Source organism: Oryctolagus cuniculus, chromosome 9, assembly GCF_051225735.1.
Source record: "Oryctolagus cuniculus isolate XC-2025 breed Fujian yellow rabbit chromosome 9, ASM5122573v1, whole genome shotgun sequence".
In the NCBI taxonomy this organism is placed as follows: Eukaryota; Metazoa; Chordata; class Mammalia; order Lagomorpha; family Leporidae; genus Oryctolagus; species Oryctolagus cuniculus.
Genome location: NC_142875.1, coordinates 35,321,014 through 35,341,871, shown reverse-complemented (window position 1 = coordinate 35,341,871; position 20,858 = coordinate 35,321,014). Strand labels below are relative to the sequence as shown.

At 35.7% G+C, this 20,858-nt stretch overlaps 1 protein-coding gene across 32 annotated transcripts in view; it reads right to left on the bottom strand.

Annotated features, from left to right (window-relative positions):
• MYCBP2 (MYC binding protein 2) overlaps window positions 1-20,858 on the bottom strand; it is a 303,498-nt gene that overhangs the window by 157,258 nt on the left and 125,382 nt on the right. For all 32 annotated transcript variants that reach the window (XM_051850575.3, XM_051850577.3, XM_051850583.3 and 29 more), the window contains 9 exons: window positions 16,646-16,850; window positions 15,877-16,030; window positions 13,182-13,354; window positions 11,641-11,766; window positions 11,424-11,551; window positions 8,478-8,569; window positions 4,318-4,452; window positions 2,653-2,736; window positions 1,459-1,555 (listed from right to left, as the gene is read on the bottom strand). In XM_051850575.3, the coding sequence (XP_051706535.3) occupies window positions 1,459-1,555; window positions 2,653-2,736; window positions 4,318-4,452; window positions 8,478-8,569; window positions 11,424-11,551; window positions 11,641-11,766; window positions 13,182-13,354; window positions 15,877-16,030; window positions 16,646-16,850 (1,194 nt within the window). The remainder of the gene's footprint in view (window positions 1-1,458; window positions 1,556-2,652; window positions 2,737-4,317; window positions 4,453-8,477; window positions 8,570-11,423; window positions 11,552-11,640; window positions 11,767-13,181; window positions 13,355-15,876; window positions 16,031-16,645; window positions 16,851-20,858) is intronic.

Sequence of the window (20,858 nt, the reverse complement as noted above, 5' to 3'; positions counted from 1 at the left end):
GAGAATACAACCATTCTATGGGATAATATGCAAACAGGAAAAATAGAGAAAGAGCCAAATGTACCTACAGAGAAAGATGCATAATGTTTCCTGGGAAATTTTTAAATAGAAGATGAAAACATTGAGTATCATAAAAAAACAAACAAGAATGCTATACAGCACACTGTAGACAGACACTAACGTAAAATCCTGTGTATATAAAAACATTTTGAAAGGATATATATAACAAAACATAAGTAATTATTATATAAGGAGTCTGTAAATATGTGCATGGATTTCAAAAAATTTTTTCACCAAAATAATTTTATTATTTGATTCCTTTTTTCCACAAAAGTTTTGAAGTACTTTTGTATATAGTAATAACTGGGTGATGTGAGAGACCTTAATGTACTTTTAGTATAGTTTAATCTCTATCCCATTCCTACTAGGGACATGTATTAATTTTATGGTTTAAATGAAAAACAGGATTACAAAAATTAGTTCTATGCATTTTACCAACATGAGAGATTTCTAGCTACATCAGTAATCCATGTTCATGGGGGTGACACTGTGGCGTAGCAGGTAAGGATGCTGCCTGTAGTGCAGGCATCCCATGTGGGCACTGGTTCGAGTCCTGGCTGCTCCACTTCCCATTGAGCTCTCTGCTATGGCCTGGGAAAGCAGTGGAGGATGGCCCAAGTCCATGGGCCTCTGTACCCATGTGGGAGGCCCAGAGGAGGCTCCAGGCTCCTGGCTTTGGATAGGTGCTGCTCCGGCCATTATGACCATTTGGGGAGTGAACCAGAGGATGGAAGATTTCTCTCTCTTCTCTCTACCTCTACCTCTCTGTAACTCTGACTTCCAAATAAATAAATAAATCTTAAAAAAAAAAAAAAATCCATGTTCACTTTAGAGTTCAAAAATCATTTCTGCCATCTATGTCATTAGAAATTTATACTGATATAGTTTACCTGAATAACTTTAAGTAAGAATCTTAAATTAACAAATGAAAGTATAAGAACTTAACTTAGATGTTCTGGGCAGACATGTTATGGCCTTTTAATTACATCATGATCACTACCAATTCTACACTAATAACACCAACAGTCTGTACAACGCTATGCTCAAAGCACTTCAATAAACTTTCTAGTCAGATATGTCACTCTTCTACTTTGCTCAAGCAGTAAAGGAACACCTTCAGCAAATGCATTCTTACGTGATTTCATAGAAAAAAATACCATTTATTTCACAAATAGCAAGGCCAACTCAGCACACATGCTAAAATCATAGGCAACATCTCCATTTTTCCATTCTTTAAAGAGTGTATTATCTTTGGTTTAGAATGCAATTGCTAATACAAAACTAAACCTGAGCTCTAAAGCTATATTGAGATAAATCTTAGAAGAACGTCTAGACTCTAAACCTTAAAGTGCAACTGAGTACTAAATACAAAAGCTGAAATGTTAAAAAATGGCTTACCACTGAGACGGTTCTTGCAAAAGATCTCTTTAAAATGTGTACAGGTTCACTGGTTTGCTGCTTGCCTTTGGAAGCACTGCCATCACTTGTTGGAAGTCTTAAGTTAGGAAACACACAAAATTATATTGGAAAGTCCAATGACTTTTTTCTGTTAAAGCACACATTTTTGCAATACCAAAACAAATTATACACACTTTTTTATTACCAAATAAAATGCCAATCTTTTAGGTTTTCTTGAAACATTTTTAAAGTTAAACAAGTTGTTAGTCATGTCATGTGAATACTCCCCTTAAATTCCATCTTTCTTGTCTTGGATTTAAAGTAACTTACCGTCTCAAGTAAGAAGAGAAAAAGTCTTTATAAATAACTGAAGTTATGAAGTCTTACATATAACTTAAGCCTCTGTGATATCATCTTACAAATAACATAACTAACTGTTGTTCTCTAATAATGCTACTATCAAAATTATTCAATCAGTAGTAACTAGGAGTAGTGCAATGCAACTTACTATGTTCATAATGCTACATATTAAAATAATAGATTGCATTAAAAACCAAAAAGAGGATATTGTAGACAATCACTGTTCTCAAAGTAGTTCCTTTGGGTTTCTGTTATATAAATTAAGAATGGAAACAACATTTTTGGTGAGGACTTAGATCTATTTGAATTCTTTAGTTTAAAATTACTGTAGTAATCTAGAAATAGACGTATGCCCTCCTACATGTGTGAATTACTGTAAAGAAACTGAAATTCTTAAAAACTGTCATACAAGGAAGTTATTATTTGATATTTCAATTAAAGGTGGACAATTATCAACAGTAAGAATTTTCCAATTCATTGCATCATAAGATAAACAAGAAACATAGACTATAGTAAGTCAATCAGGCCTGTTTAAAGTTTTCTTCTTGCCCAATTTCATTTCTCTAGGACAAATTTTATTAACTTACCACCTTCTAAAACTAGAAAGAAAATCAACAGGCATCTAAAATGTCATAAAAATATTCATTGGCATAACACAGATATTAGTGAACACTTCAACAGATCATTAAATACTTTGTTAAATATATGTTTACCAGAATAACTTGATGAATGCTTCAGATAATTTCTTCCTTATCATACCATATTTTATGATGATTCTACCTCACCACAACAAAAGAATAAGCAATATTTATTAAGTATAAATGAGCTAAGTACCTGTATAATAATTGAGGTATCTGACCGGCATTAACATCTGTACCATTATTTGACTTCTTTGAACTCTTAAACTGGAAAACAACCCTAAAAAGAAAAAACAAACAAACAAACAAACAAAAAGGAGATGGTCAAATATTCATGGAAGGAAATAAGAAATTTAACATGTTTTTGAATCTCATATTAATTAGAATGATTTATTCTTTAAAGGACAAAAGAAAAGCAGGAATGTCACAGCTCTGAATGACTTAATCAGTAAAAGCAATTGACTCAGACCAGGAACTCCTAGGAGAGTAGCTCTCCTACTTTGCCCCAGCCCGACAGCTGGGCCTTAATCAGGAGTTTTCCACCACAAACACTAGGCAGCTGAATCTGCTCAACTAAATGCATAATAAACTTTAGCCTCAAAGAGCAATGATATTCCAAGTTTAAGCAAATAGTATCTGAGAATTACACAGTCCAGGGTCAAAGCAGGCTCTTCAGTTCTAGCACAAACTCTTGAAAGTGAAAGGCTACACACAACTGCTTTAATTTTTCTACAGCAGTTCCCTACAACATTCAGCAATAAGGAATTCACCTCACAAATCAGTTTGTTTCTATACTGTCAGCTCTGCTTTGAGGTAAATTAAACCGAAATATATTATAATACAACTTCTACCTATTTCAAATCATTCATGCTCAAAAATAACTGTATTTATCTTAGTAATGATAGTCTTTTGAACATACTAAACAGAGTATAAGGAATGTGGGAATTATAATGGAAAGAGTCCAGGTCCCAGATTTAGTTCTGCCACACAGTAACCATGTGCCTGACAGCAAATTATTTCATCATTTTGTTTCCTCAGTCTACTCTTCCAAATTTACTGAGGGCATCAAATGAGACAGTATACTTAAAAGTATTTTATAAGTTGAAAAGCACTGTATACACAAGTCATTTTTAAACAGCAAAATTCTCCATATATTTTATTAAAACATTATTATCTCATAACACTGAAGCTTTTCATTTTATAAACTGTTTTAATATGCACTGTAAAATTTAAGAGCAACTGCCTTTCTTTTTATGATTCTTAACTCATCATTCTTTGTCATCTTCCTTTATATAATTTCTAATTTGGTCATAAGGCTTTTAAGCAATTTAACAATAAGAAATACATATTATCTTCCTGCTCCATCTAGACCTATATTTGACATGAAGTTACAGGATTTTTTTTTAAATAATTATTTATTTGCAGAGAGAGACAGAAGGATGCACACACATGGAAAGCGAGGAAGAGAGCTCCCACTCCCATCTGTTGGTTTAAATGGTGGGGCTGGGTTACAGCCACAGCTGAAGCCTGGAGAACTCAATCTAGATCTCTCCCATGGGTGGCAGGAACCAAGTTACTTGAGCCATCAGTGCTGCCAACCCAGAGTCTGCCCTAGCAGGAATCTGCAGTAAAAAGAAAGAGTCAGGAATTGAACTAAGGTACAGTACCCCCAAGTGGATGTAGTCTTCTTACTCGGTATTATAACCCAAGAGGGCAGAGGCCTGCTCTATACTTTAGCAGTTATATTATGATCGAGTTGTACCAAGCTTTTTATCCTACTGAAAATTCCCTGAGCTTTCAAAACAATATTCCACAAATAGACATGAGAGTTGCTGAAGTAATATTCAACCTTTCTGCTTACCCATCATCTGTGGTAATAGAAGCTTGCCCATGAGATCCACAGTCACTGCTGGGTCCTGATACTCGAGCCCAGGCCACATACCACCACCCTGCTTGCAGGAGGACTGGTTCATCAAACATCATTGCGTATTTTTCTCTGGGAAAAATGAATCAGTCAAATACAATGCAATGTCTGTGTGCTTCCTTCTACATATATTAACTTTAAAAAAATTCATATTGACAAAAACATAAAATATTATAAGATCCTTGTCAAACAACTTTAAAGAAATACTTTTAAAACTCTGAACAAGAACACAAATGACAATTATTTTTGTTATGATAGAATTACATTTCTTCCCCGTCTTCCTGACTTCTAGAACATAGTAAAATGTTATATAATAAACTATTAAAATGAGACATTTTAAAAACTGATGTAAAACATGCATATTTCACTGGAAAATGAAAACTTGAACTTGAGGGTTTTTTTTAAAGATTATTAATTTATTTATTTGAAAGAGAGAGAAAAAGAGAGAGACGGAGAGATTTTCCATCCACTGGTTTATCTCCCAAATGGTTACAACGGCTGGAGCTGGGCCAGTCTGATGCCAGGAGCTTCTTCTGGGTCTCTCACATAGGTGCAGGAAACCAAGCACTTGGGCAATCTTCCACTGCTTTCCCAAGGAACTGGATCAGAAGCGGAGCAGCCAGGACTTGAACTGGTGCTCAGATGGGATGACAGCACTGCAGGTTACTGGCTACGTCACAATGCTGGCCCCTGAACATTAGTTTTAACATTCGTCTACTTGGTCAGAGTATTTTGAGAGGTAAAACATTAAGAAAACAGCTCTAGGGTCAGGCAGCCTTGTTTCAAGGCCTAGATTGGTGATTTGCAAGTCGGGTGACCTTGTGGAAGTTCCCACAAGCTCTCAGTAACTCAGTTTCTTCATCTAAAAACTCGAGTGAAAATCATGTCTAGCTCATAGAGTTAGGACTGGATTAATTCACATAAAATAGAACTGAGCCTGTCACAGAGTAACTACATTTCAACATTCATTAATTGAGGGGCAGAGAAAAGATCTGTATGAAAGTAAGAGCATCTGTTAAAGAAAAGAAGCAAATGAGAAAGTTTTATGTAAAGGATTGGAAGAATGTATTTGTTGTAGCTAGGACTAAGGGAAAAATAAAGGACACATAAGGAAGGGGGAAATATGAATGTATCTCAAAATGTACAAAAGGACAAAGGAGGGTTTGGAAATGGCAAGATGTCCTCTCACATTAACACATTAAGACAGATGAAGAACAGCAGTGGGTACAAAGTCAAAAAAACATGCTATGACAGAATATGGGAGCATCTTAAATGCTAACTTAAGAGTTCAGGTTTTGTTAATAAGCAAATGAAGAAAACAAAGATCATTTTTTTATACATACAACCATATACTCTATTTCTGACTAGCAATCATATGCATAAAAATAAAGATTACAAAATGTGTGAAAGAGAAAAGCCAGGTTACCTTCAGAGGATCCTCAATTAGACTAATAGTTGATTCCTCACCAGAAACCCTACAGGCTAGGAGAGAACAGACATAGTCCAAGTACTAAAAGAAACTGTCAACCCAGAATACTGTACGCAGCAAAGTTCTCATTTATAAATGAAGGTAAAATAAAGACCTTCCAAAACAAAGAGAAACTGAAAATTTGTCACCACTTGTCCAGCCTTACGAATGATTCTTATAAAGATGTGCTACATTGGGGCCTGTGCTGTGGCGCAGTAGGCTAATCCTCTGCCTGTGGTGCCAGCATCCCATATGGGCACCAGTTCCAGTCCTGGCTGCTCCTCTTCCAATCCAGCTCTCTGCTATGGCCTGGGAAAGCAGTGGAAAATGGCCCAAGCATTTGGGTACCCTGCACCAGAAAAGACCTCCTGATTCCTGGCTTCGGATTGGCAAAGCTCCGGCTGTTGCGGTCACTTGGGGAGTGAACCAGCGGAAGGAAGACCTTTCTCTCCCTCCCTCTCACTGTCTGTAACTCTACCTCTCAAATAAATAATAAAATAAAATCTTAAAAAAAAAAAAGATGTGTTACACTCAGAAACAGACAGCAATAGTCATCATTATGAAAAAATGTGAAGGCAGAAAATCTCCTAGTCAATGTACAAAGGAAATCCAAAGCAAACAATAGGAATATTTATGGGACAATGGTAGGACCAAATCATTACTTAGCAATAGTAACGTTGAATGTAAATAGCCTAAATTCTCCAATTAAGATACAGACTACCTGAATGGATTAAAAGACAAGACTCATCTATTTTTTGCCTATTAGAAATACACCTCACCAACAAAGATACATGCAGACTGAAATGTCAAAGGATGAAAAAAGATAATCCATGCTAACAGAAAGCAAAACTGAGCCGGTGTTGCCATCCTAATATCAGGCAAAATACACTTTAACACAAAGGAAAGACAAAAAAAGGCATTATGTAATGATTAAGGGATCAATTATACAGGAAGATATGACTATAGTAAATGTCTATGCACCCAATGCCAGGGCACCTGGCTATTTAAAACAAATGCTAACGGACCTAAAGGGAAACAAAAACTTCAGTACAGTAGTAATGAGGGACTTCAACACTGCACTTTCATCAACAGATCAACTAGACAGGAAATCAACAAAGAAACCAAGCTAAAGTTCACTAAAGACCAAATGAACCTGATATTTACAGAACATTTCATCTCACATTTGAAGAATAAATATTCTTCTCATCAGTGCATGGAATTTCCTCTAGGATGGACCAATACTAGGTCATAAAGCAAGTCTCAGCCAAAAAAAAAAAAAAATTGAAATCATACAAAAATCTTTTCTGACCACAATGGAATAAAACTAGAAATTAAAAAGAAACTTTGAAAAATATACCAACACGTGGAAAGTGAACAACATGCTCCTAAAGGAAGAGTGTCATAGAAGAAATCAAAAGGGAAATAGAAAAATTCCTGGAAACTAAAGAAGATAACAGTACAACATATTTAAACTATGGGGTACAGTAAAACCAGTGTTAAGGGGAAGTTTATAGCAATTACTGCCAACATCAAAAAACTAGAAAGGCATCAAATAAATGAGCTATCAATGCATCTTAAGGACCCAGAAAAACATCAAGAAACCAAAACCAAAATTGGTAGGAGGAAAGAAATAATTAAAATCAGAGAAGAAATAAAAAAAAGAGACAAAAAATTACAATTAAGTCACAATGGCATCTTCTACTTTGTTGAAAATTAATTAATTAATTATTAGCTTTCCTGAAATTTTACTTAATGTTCATTTGTATAAAACATTAAATATTATGGAAATATATCTCATGATAATGGCTAATGTACACAGTGAAGAAAGAATAAAAATATACCTTAGATTTACTCTTGTTCTCAAATGTGTTCTCAATGTGTTATTATCCTTCTTATTTTAGAAAACATACACTGTCACTAGCAAAAAGCCTATTCATACACCCAAGATTTTCTTCATATAGTTACTAGGGTAAGTAAATGTTACTATTATTATAACAAAGTTCAGCTTATTTTTTTTCTTGTCATATTATTCTCTTATTAGAATCACTAAATTGTCATAACAGTACTGAGATAATTCTTAGGTTTACATAGATAAAATCTACTTCCTTTTACTTAATGAATCTTCACAAATAAGCACACTCATTCTGGTAAACTCCCAAGAAATTTCAGAAAGCTGGTTATTCCCAACTGTGCTGTCATGAAGCATATACTACTGGCATTGTGTCAGGGCACATATAGGTGATCTGAATTACAGTTTAGCATGATGGCTTGCCACAACATAAATACATGATACTGTCGGTGATAAAACTTTATCAACCCCTAGAACACTGGCATACTTGATATCTATAAGAAATGCATGGAAAGGAGCACAAAGTATATATGTATTTCCACTGCATCTTTAATGTTGAAATAGTTTTTCCCTTGAAATAAAATTTGAAGGATTCTATTGGTTTACATGCAGCATTGTTTAAAGTGATACTTACTTTACCTAATACATAATTTAATTTCTTAAATATAGATATTCAGATTATTTAAACCCCCCTAAGTTACATTTTCTAATTTATACTGATTTTTTTTTTTAAAATTTAAATATGTAAAGGTTGCATTCAACAATGAGCAAATCATTTACCTAGCAGCGCAGTCATAAGCCAACACATCTGTCTCTGCAAGGAGGTCTCCATCAGTTTCATGATCTCCTCCATCAGGACCCAACTCAAACAGCTGGGGAAAGGAGAAAAACATTTTTCTCAACCATTCAGTTATGTAAGTCTACTGAATAATATGTATAATTTTCTGCATGTCCAATATATGTTGGATCATACAGAATGTACAAAATTAGGGGTATCTGCTTTTTTAATGTTATTAAGTGAAATATATAAATATACAGATTTAAATTAAGAAACCATATACAATTGCTTTATGATTTATAGCAATCTCAGCCAAATTTATATATTCATCTATTAATCAAATGCTCTAAATATACATAAGTGCTCTGAATAGCTCTATATAGTAAATTTCACTAGGAGTTGAGCGAACAAAACCCAAGCATTTTGCCTAAGGAAGTCTGAACGGGAGAATCCTGCTTCACTAATTACTCACTCTAAGATCCTGGGACCTGGCTTCCTGATTCATTAAAAGGGGGAGGATGTTAGTAATACTTCATGGTACTTGACAAAATTGAATAATACAAGTAGAACACTTAGAAAAATACTCAGCTAAAAAGAATAAGAAAATACTAGCATGCACATGACAGAGAGAGAGAGAGAGAGAGACAGAGAGAGAGAAGGAATAATAGAAGATAGGATCCTTAAAAAATAGGTAATATAAAATACTTCAAATAAAATGACTCAGAAAAAGAAGAGATGAAGAGCATGGGAAGAAATAATTTTTACAAAAATGAAAAGATCACAGAGTCCAGGTAAAGAAAAAAGAGAAGATAACAAATGGGAAACATCTATGAAATCAACTCATTATAAAGCAAAATAAGAAGTCTTTTTAAAAATGGACTCACCTGTGTTAAAAAAAAAAAAAAGGCCAACAACTTACTACTCTGGAGAATTATAGCAGGTGAATTGCAAGTGAGGTGGACAAAATAAGAAAATTTACTGGACAGGTACTGTTCTAGATGTCTGAATTTTTCAATTTTATACTAATGATTTATAAATCTGTCTCTAGTCCAGAACTTACTCTCAGCAGGCGGCTGGACTTCACTAGTTCTAAACTAACTGATCTCTTTTCTCCTGCCATCCCTATTCTGATTAATGGTATATTCATTACTTAGTCAAATAAAAAAAAAAAAACTATAAAAATCATCTCCCCATATTTCTCTGCCATTACTATATTATCCCTGCTGCTGGTACCAACGCTTGTCAATGCAACTATATTTCCCGTTGCTAGCCAGAATACCTCAGTAATGATGAATTAAACTACTTCTTTCTATTTTATTCTTGCTCTAAGTCATATTCTACAAAGTTGAGTGGTTTCAAATCTCCTTATTAGTAACATGATATAAAGTTCCTGAATGATATTCCCTTAAACTGGTTCCTTTGCTTATTTTCAACAAATATTTTTTTTAACTTTTATTTAATGAATATAAATTTCCAAAGTACAGAATATTGATTACAATGGCTTCCCCCCATAACGTCCCTCCAACCCGCAACCCTCCGCTTATCCACTCCCTCTCCCCTTCCATTCATATCAAGATTCATTTTTGATTCTCTTTATATACAGAAGATCAGTTTAGCATACATTAAGTAATATTTTTAAAACACAAACTGCATGTCAAGTAGACTTTTAAGAACTGGGTGTATGGGGTTAACAATACAAACCATAAAAATGAGGGCTACTGGAAATAAGTTTGTGATATGCAATAGGATTCATGATTTTCAAAGGGCATAGCAGTCAGTCAGGACTTGATGGTGATACTGAAGTGAGCCACACAGCTGCTGAAGTGAAGAGAATTGTAGTGATGGCAATACCAAGAACTAAGGTCCTGAGGCTAGACCATGTCTAGTATGCCTGAGGAACAGTGAACAAGTTCAGCATGGCTAGATCACAGTGAAACACTCTGCTGTATTCAACTGAGAACAGACTGAATGGGTTAAGGACAGAAGCAGGATGCAAGTTGGGAGGCTATTGTATAAATATATTTGAGAATGGCTATGGTATGGACCAAGTTGGTACAGTGGCAGTTTTTAGAAGTGGATAGACTCTAGACTTATTCTGAAAGTAGGGTCAACAATGTTTTTATCCCTAGTTTTTTTTTTTTTTAATAAAAAAGATTTTATTAATAAAAAGATAACAAATTTAATGTATTTCATGTTTGCTATTAAAGTAGATGCTGGGTGTGAATAAATGAAAGGAGTCAGGATGACACCAAGATTTCTGGCCTAAGCAACAGCAAGGCCAAAGTTCACTTCATTCTAGGTTAGTTAACTGGCATGCAGAAGAATGTGGGAATAGCAGGTTTATAGAGATCAGTAGAAGCATGGGTTGGAACATGTCATGTCTAAAATGCCTATTAAACATTCAAGTAGAGACAAACAGAAGGAAGTTTATACATGACTATTGAGTTCTAGGGTGGGATCTTTAAGTTTGGAAGTCATCTCAGAAAGAATGTCCCCTACAATCTACCTCTCATTTCATCCCTGGTCCTCACTCCTGGGGTGAAAAATAAAGTCTGCTTACAAAGTATTTGGCACTAAAAATACTAAAACCTTTTACAAATATACCAGAACCTCTCTGTATCAAAACAGTCGTGTACATTGTCATTTCTTTGGCTCTAAGAAAGTCACTACATAAAAAGCCATGGCTGCTGATAGATCAGTAGGAGGTGTGTCACAAAGGATCGACATCAGCGTCAATAGTCCTTTTTAACCTTAAAATTCCCTTTTACTTCTTAATATTTTTGATTTTTAATGAGTTATTATTTAGTATCATTTTATTAGATGTTATCAATGATTCCTCTATCTCTTTTTAAGGGTGGCATTAAAAAAAAAAAAAAAACGAAGTATGAGATAAACTAAGTCAAAAGCAATCTTCAAGTAGAAAAGGCAACAATGTCAAAGAACTTTACCTTAATTTTAGCAGTATATTCTCCTCTACCTCCAAAGAGACCAAGACCACCAAGTAATATATCAGTGTCGGCACTAAAACGTATAGCTTCTACTGAATGGGCCGAGTAACCCCAGCCCCCTCCATGACCTAAGAGATAAAGATAATAATCTGTGTTTTAAAATATCCATATATACTTCAGTTATAAGATCATATTCCCTAAACTTAAGTATACATACTTTCAAACCTGTTGACTATGCTATAATCTTCTTTGGAATAAACCTTCATTACTGCTTGAGTCTCCTCCTCTGTACTTGCAACACCCATTTTTAAGTCCTGCATAGCTGCCAAGGTGTCAAGACAACCTAAAATAACAAATAGAAATAAAATTCATGAAATGAAATTTTCTTACACTAGTAGTGATATTAAATGCTATAGTGAAAATTAAAAAATTAGGAAACAGATGCTGAATGTGCTCAACAAATTTTAAGCTTTAAACACTGGTTCATGGAAGAATACTTAACTACCAATAGAAACTTCCCTCTACTTAGGTAATTGTCATATTTGTACATATGCTGTATGACAACATTTTACATCTCTGAAAAGTTGGAATCACTCTGAATCCCTAGAAGGTTCTTTCTTTCACAACACTTTTTGGATTATTTTGATTCTTAAAAACAAGCATTAGCAAGAAATAACCTTGATCTATGATAGTTTTGAATGTTTACACTGATTACAAAATGAAATTTGTGAAAAGAGAAACAAGGAAATATGTTTATGATCTAGCAATAATGCTTAAGAATGTCATTTCACAATTGTAAATGCTAGATCAACACAAATGAGTCTTTTTAAAGATAATTTTTAAAAGCAACAACATAAATGGTTATGTGGATAAATGAACATTTATAGCAACAGGAAAAAGATACATATTTCAAGTGTTATAGCTCAAAGTAATTACATAGGAGTGAAGTTGTTGTGCTATAGAAAACCACATTATGTAAGAAGAACCAGAAGCAGTACTAAAAAATTTTGGAAAGTTTACAGAATTTATTTTACAATAACATATATAAATTAATTACTATAATTATACATCTGAATATTTGATTTTTTTAAAGATTTTATTGAGTTATTTGAAAGGCAGTGTTACAAAGAGGCAGAGAGAGAGAGAGAGAGAGAGAGAGTGAGTCAGAGTCTTCCATCCACTGGTTCACTCCCAAGATGAGTACAAAGGCCAGAGCTGTGCTGATCCAAAGCCAAGAGCCAGGAGCTTCTTCTGGGTCTCCCACATGGGTGGTGCAGGAGTCCAAGGACTTGGGCCATCTTCAACTGCTTTTGCAGGCCATAACAGAGAGCTGGATCAGAAGTGGAATAGCCGGGACACAAACAGGTGCCCATATGGGATGCTGGCACTGCAGGCAGGGGCTTTAACCTGCTATGCCACAGCACCAGCCCCTGATTATTTGGTTTTTAATCTCTGAAAGTTTATACATTCAAATTAAGTAAAAATAGTGTTTCTTAGGAATATGCCTATTTGGAAAATTATATTCAGGATTGCTTAATTTTGGACATACATAAATCATTCAAGGTGCTGGTGTAGTACTCATGTGTCGTTTTCTCTAGGATGAGCCTTGAAAAGGATTTGACAGATTTTGTATATTATATCAGTATAGTTTAACAAACACGACAGAATGAAACTAAATCGAAATACTCTAAAAAAGTCCAAGTTTAAGAAGCTGTAAATATTAATGTAAATTAGCTGCACATTAAATAGTAACCCTACCTAGAATATGCAAAGCTGCATGAGATCGGGTAGTAAGAGCCCTTGATCCTGTTGGTAGGGCAAGTTCAGGACTTAGAATACTACATCTGGACTGCATGTCTGTTGCAGAGGGCAGCCTGGCATCAGCAACCACCGCATTGTAACACCACAGTTCTTTAGTATTTGGTCGAAACCTTTCAAGAAAAGAGAATAATTATATGATAATTACAATAACTACCTTGATACATAATTTGCCTTTTTTTTTTTTTTTTTTGACAGGCAGAGTGGACAGTGAGAGAGAGGGAGAGAGACAGAGAGAGGAGGAGAGGAGTCTTCCTGTTTCTGTTGGTTCACCCTCCAATGGCCGCTGCGGCCGGCGCACCGCACTGATCCGAAGCCAGGAGCCAGGTGCTTCTCCTGGTCTCCCATGCGAGTGCAGGGCCCAAGTACTTGGGCCATCCTCCACTGCACTCCCGGGCCACAGTAGAGAGCTGGCCTGGAAGAGGAGCAACCAGGACAGAATCCGGAGCCCCGACCGGAACTAGAACCTGATGTGCCGGTGCCACAGGTGGAGGATTAGCCTATTGAGCCATGTGCCGGCCCATAATTTGGTTTTTAAAAAAATCTTTAAAATATAATTGATGATACAGAGAAGCTAAATAGTACCACTAGTGTAAAGAGAAAATATGCAGTTCATTATATCCATGTCTAAACTTATAACTAAAGCAATTTAAACATGAGATTATAATACTTCATAAATAATACAGTAACTACACACTTAAAATTATGATGCATACTTATAAATAGGAAGCTTTTCTTTCCTAAGATGTGTTAGTGATTTATTTGGATAGCAGAGTGAAAGAGAGACAGAGATTTTCCATCTGCTAGTTCATCCCCAAATGTCCACAACATCAAGGGATGGGCCAGGTCAAAGATGTGAACTGGAATTGCATTTGGATCTCCCATGTGGGTAGCAGGAACTCAAGTACTTTAACCATCATTTACTGTCTCCTAGGCACATCAATAGGATGCTGGGTCAGAAGTGAAGGGAAGACTAGATCCACACACTCTAACTTGGGATGCAGGCATCCGAAGCAGTAGCTTAGCTTTTTGTGCCCAAAGCCTACATGTCAGTTTTTATGCTACACAAATGCCACTGAAAAGTTTAGGGTCAAAAGACAAGTTGAAAGAAAATATGTCAAGCACATATGGCACAAAACTACAGTATTCAAAATGGTTCATTTAAGAGTTCCTGCAAACCAGAAAGATTCAATAACAAAAACAAGTAAAGGACATGGAATGCTATTCTCCAGAAGGAAGCATAAAAAGAATGGAGTAGATGTGCAACCAGACTAATAGACAGTAAAGCATCAATAAAAGCAATAAGTAGCCCACAATGTCCCTCTGCCATTACCCCATTTCTTTTATCTCTTTTCTAACAAAATACTCAGAGAGCTGTTTCTTTGTGGGGTTAGGGAAAGGGGAAACAAGACCTCAGGGAAATGACTCTAGTTCAAGTCAAGTTTTGCTCCTATTTTTTTATTCCAACTTAATGAATGTATCCAGACACAAATTTCATATTGCCAACTTTCATTTTTGTTTTGTTAGTGCAAATTTATCTCATTCAAAAAGTAAACATATAGTAACTACCAAAAAATTCAACTTACACCTAAATTAAAACCATATCCTACTCTTCAGTACCTAAGTATCATGTACACTGACTTCTAAAGAGGAAACAATTGCAGAGAATTTAAAATTTTACACCTACTCTCCTCTCCATCTCCTCAATTCTGCTGCACTATGACCACTGTAACTTTGGTATCTCATATCTTGATAAGAAAGACTTTAAAGGATCATTCACCTGTAGTCTTTGATTATTTAATCCTCCCTGTACAGAGCTGCTGCTGGGGAGTTAAATCTGAAAGCACAATACAAGCCAATTCTGGCGTTTAGAATTTCTTTCACAATGCCCAAATAAGGTAGGAATCTGGTCAGCAATGTTTTTCCTTCACTCTGAACACAGGCCTCATAATTAACAGAAAATCTGCCCACTTTAGACTTGACTGGCTGATGGAAATACAAGCAGGCATGGGTAGAAGAACAAAGACAGAGAAAAACTCTCCTCCTTCTTTTCACTCATGCCACTTGCAACTTACTAGAATTCCTGCTCTCAGAGGCTGGCTAAATGAGCACCATAAGAGGAAAGGAGAAAGTGTTTCGCGTGTGATGAGTCACTCTGAAAATGGTGGGGTGCACCTCCAATTAGTACCCAAAGCTGCAAACACTGAGAAGGAGGAATCTTCTCTATATTCATTATGTGCATAAAGTACTATGATAAGTTTTATCCAAATACTATATAATTTTCTGAGTCTCTTATATACTTTTAACTATCTGAATTTTTATAATTTCCAGAGGAATATTTATCTTTCAATAGAATATTCTGTTACACACTTTGCTAAGTGGAAGGATCATTTATTTATTCTGTATTGTCTCTGGTGCAATTTCTGCCACAGAGTTGGTAATAATTTGGCCAGAATTGCATGATCTTAACCACTGTACCATACAATAAATGACCCCATGAATAACTGTGACAGAAGTACAGTTTTCAGTTAAACAGAAAAGTTTATATTTGCAACAAGTCTGCCTGCACAGGAGTTTTACATTACCCCAAGTCAAAACTTGTTTACTACTCTATCTTATATGTGGATACACTTACCTCCATATTACATCATATACAGGATCAAGACACACACCAAATCCTTGTAGATCCTCTTGTTCAGAATCATTAAAAGTTTTACAACTCCCATCCACTTTATTGATTAAAAGGCATTTGAATGGAGGGGGTTCTGATATAGAAGCAGGAACCAAGCCTTGGGAGAAAAATATTTATATAAAATTTTAAAACAAATTACCTCTTGCTATGTTCCCAAAACCCATAAGGGAAGAATTATTATCTCTACTTCACAGAAGCAGAAGCTGAGACATAGAGGTTAAGTAACTTAAAAAAAAAAAATTCAGTGGCCAAATTAGGTCTAAAACATCAGGCTGTCTAAATCTACAGCACATGTTCCCCATATCTATGTCATACTACTCAACCACATAATTATTCATAGTGTAATGGGTCGATACCTTGATCTTAAAGAAACTGCAAGATTTGATTTATTATAACCTACCATAATGATTAATTTCTATCATTTATATAGCAAGAAATAATGAAGAAGAAAAACATGAAATACCTCTCACTCCGACATAAGTTTTGTCCCGCAACAATTTAGCTCACATTTCCATCACTGTCTAGTTCATGAATTTTTTTTTCTAAATCTCCCTTTTATTTTATTCATTCAGCTAAAAGACACATTTAACTAAACAGACACTCAGAGGCTTCCTTTAAATTTCTTCAAACAGAAAGAAAAAAAAAAGTCTCATTATAGGGAATTATCAATCAAGAGAAGGGTTGTGGGGTGCATTTGTATGTTTTGGTTTACCTATTATGTGTTTACTGGCAAAAATCTCTGATGTAGCAAGTACATGAGAATTAATAAGGGCTTCATCAATTCGTAAGAAAGTCTGGTCCCCACTTGCACCTATCCAAGTAGCCTTTCTTCCATATTTTGATCCGATGTTAGGCATGGCAGCTGGTTTTGCATTCCAGTATGGCACATCCAAAATTGGTCTGCCCAGTTGTCCTTTCTAAAAGATTAAATAAGCCCATATTAAAAACATTTCTGGAGAAACAATCAATAATTTTTATAAAGTTATGGAGACAGTGATCAAAAATAGCTCAACTTTTAGTGTTTTTTTTTTTTAATAAATGAACTACATGTGAAATTTGGGTCAAATATTTATAAAGTAAAACAATTTCTATTATTCATGGCAAGTCAATACCCAGCAAAGCATAAAGTACACTTTTTTAAAAAGTTAAAATATTTCCACATGCAAATAGTTTGTATTCACCAACATTTAAATGAATAGCATAATGTACAATATATTTTAAAAAATTAGTATTATATATTTTTCATTTAAAAATTATTCTGACACTGTAAGATGAAAGTACAAAGGAAAGTCACTGTTGAACTCACAGAGTCTGAGACTATCTGGGTAAAAGATCAAGATAATAAGTACTGGAACTGTGAATACAATTAGGAAAATATATAATGTAGTTTCACATGATGTATTAGTAAGTTACTCCTTCTATGTTTTCATATACACAACAAAGTCAGTGGTAAGGTCTGATGTCTTCAGTAAATAACTATTAACTCATTGAATCAGTATGAACTGCCTATAGATACCTGGCTACATAACAGTTTAATTTGAAAAGTAATAGGATGTTCCTCATTACTAAGACCATAGCTGAAAAACAGTAAAAGTATGTTGGTGTTGGATCAGTAGACACTCATCCAGCCCTAGCTCTGGAGGCCTCTCCCCTATAGCACTGCCCTTCCTACAACTGCAGGATGAAGAAAATGCTGCTTCATGGAACCTGGGGTTATTGACAAGAATCTCCGCAACCAGAATGAGCAACAACAGCAAAAACCCAAAAACAAGGGAGCCCGGAGCATGGCACCCACTCTAGCCAAGTTCTTATCCAGCTCTCAGGTTCCTATTGAGTTCTATTATGCCTTCAACATCACAGAAAGAAAACACAGACACTTAAATGCAGAAGCAACTGAGCTTAAATCCTTGTGCCGAATCAGGGAAAGGAAAGTGGAAAGCACATACTTTAGAAGGAGCCAAAACACTCAATGTTTCTTTTCACCCCTTTCAATGTATATCATTATTTTCTGACCCATTGTGCTCCTCCAAAAAAGAGTATAAAAATGTTATCAGTGAGAAACATATATCACATTCTAGGATATAGTTTGCTTTTAGAGGAAAAAGAAATTACACTGATTACTGAAATAAATAACAGTACATATTTCCTTACTATCAATCAATCAACATGAAGAAAAGTAGTTCAAAAATATGATAAGGTGCCTGGATAGCCCCATAGAGACTCAGTGTGTGCTCAGAAATAAGCATAGTTAAATTCATATAAGCTTACAACTGCTGTAGATTTCTGGGGCTAGAGGACAATAATCAACTAATTTCAAAACTTACCACTCATATCTCTCCCTACCAAGAGATGCAGAACCAACACAAACAGCAAAAAAAATCAACATATGAACCCAAATCTTCAGCAGGATATCAAGATATTTAAGTTACCTGTAAACAGAGGCTGAAAACAAACTCCAACAGAGTTTTCTCTCCTCATCTGCCATGGCAAGCCTGAGCTTTTGGAGAGGCTTAAGAAGGGGAGACAAGGAGAATAGAGGCGTATGGAGGACTTAGAAAATGCACAGGCAAGACCATGTCCCCAGAGAGAAATCCAATTCTTAATGCCAAAATACTAAACATGGGTATGGAATTGAACATTCATAGCACCAACTATAGGCCTGATCATTTCTTATCTATCAGGGTGGCACAAAGTAGAAGAAGTGACAACACATTCTATTGGCAACACCGTACTCTCATACAGGTGTTGCAAACAGGAACTCTCATACACTGCTGGTGCAAATGCAAACAAGAGGTGAACTGTCAACATCTCAACATGACACACAGGCCTTAACTTTCAACCCACAATCTTACTTCTAGGAATTTATCTCAAAGATAGATCTCCAACGATATTCATTATTATCACTGCAAAATTCAGGAGAGTACTCAAATTTCTAATTTTAAGACAGTGATTGAATAAACTACAGAATATACTAACAATGGAGCACTGTGTAGCGGTTAAAAAAAAAGAGCAAGGATGATATCTCTGAACTGACGAAGTAATTTCTAGGGGATATATTAAAGTGCAAAGAGCAAAGGGCAAAAGAGCATATGTAGAATATTACCTTTCAAAAAGCAAAAGAGAAATAATTCTATAGTTGTATTTAAAATAGTGAGTATGTGTGTGCCCATAATCACTTATGCTTCTTTACAAGTAGAAACACAAGAAAATACACTATGATAAAGATAGTCATCACTTGTGAGTGCAGCGTGGAGAAGTAGGGATGCCGGGGACATGGAAAGGAGAGACACTTCTGGGCATACTGCTTTTCTGTAACCTAACTTTTAGGAACATTTTAGTGTTCTGTATGTTCAAAAAATTAAGTTAAGTCAAAGACTGTAGAGGGGACCCTTAAATTAAAAGCAAACTGGCCGGCGCCGCAGCTCACTAGGCGCCGGCACACCGGGTTCTAGTCCCGGTTGGGGCACCGGATTCTGTCCCGGTTGCCCCTCTTCCAGGCCAGCTCTCTGATATGGCCTGGGAGTGCAGTGGAGGATGGCCCACGTACTTGGGCCCTGCACCCAACGGGAGACCAGGAGAAGCACCTGGCTCCTGCCATCGGATCAGCGCGGTGCGCTGGCCGCAGCACACCAGCCACGGCGGCCATTGGAGGGTGAACCAACGGCAAAAGGAAGACCTTTCTCTCTGTCTCTCTCTCTCACTGTCCACTCTGCCTGTCAAAAAATTTTAAAAAAAAATTAAAAAAAATAAAAAAAATTAAAAGCAAACTGAAGCAAATGAACCCAACTCCATTCCAAAGGAATCACACTGTGGAATCCAAGCAATTTACAAACACAGAGTTTGACTTATATGCCTTCAATCTTGGTATACAAGCGGGAAGAAGGCAAATCCAAGATAAACAAATTCTGGACCCTTTTTAGAGAGTTTGTTGTTTTGTATTAGTATACAAAGTATAAGACACACTTTATGACTGAAAGAATGAGAAATAAATGTATTGATACTGCTGAGAGCCAGGATTCTTATGTGGAAAAAGGGACATAAATATAAAATAGAACATGGTAAGAAAGAGTACTGTGAGAAAGGATTGGAACTGGAGGTATTGGTGCAGGCTTGAGATTTCTGAAGTATACATATATTTAGACTTTATGCACTATATGTATATATGTACATTTTATGCACATACATGTGTGCTGGGGCTACAAAGACACCCTGTAGCAATGAACATATCTACTGTCAGTTGGTATCTAATTCTGTTTCCCACCAAAAGAAGCAGGGTTCTTTGTGATATGGCTGATTTCAGGACAATACAGCACCTGTATAAGATGAGCCTCAAATACTTTGTTAAGCCAGAAAGAAAGATAAGCACTCAAAAAAATGAAGGAGCTCATCGCAAAAACACAGAAGCCAGCAAGTACTCTCAATGGTCAGAACTGATACAATCTCAGTAACCAAATAATTAAGGACAGTAATAAAGGGAATATGAATACCTCAGTCAATGCCAATTATAAACAGAAATACAAACAAATAAGAAAGGTGGACTCTCTTCTTACAGTCAAGTGTAAAGTGCCTACTGGTAATTCTGGAGATGGTGCTAGAGTTGTCAAAAAGAAATCATTATGTAATCTCACTGCAAAGACTTGGACAGGCAAGAATGATCAATAGATGTTAAAGTCCAGGACATTCTGATGAAAAATCTGTGTCTTAAAAGTGTCAATTTGCAGATTGCTTATTAGTTGCAAAGGAGAAAAGATACTAACTATCCAACATAGAAATCAGACAACATGTGAGCAGGTAATCAAAATGTGCATCACCAATCAGGAGTAAATGGACATTCTATGCCTCCAGATGTGATGCTCTGAGAGAAACACATTACTTCTGGAGTATTTTGGTCTGTCTGTATGCACAACACAAATCTAAGCATGAGG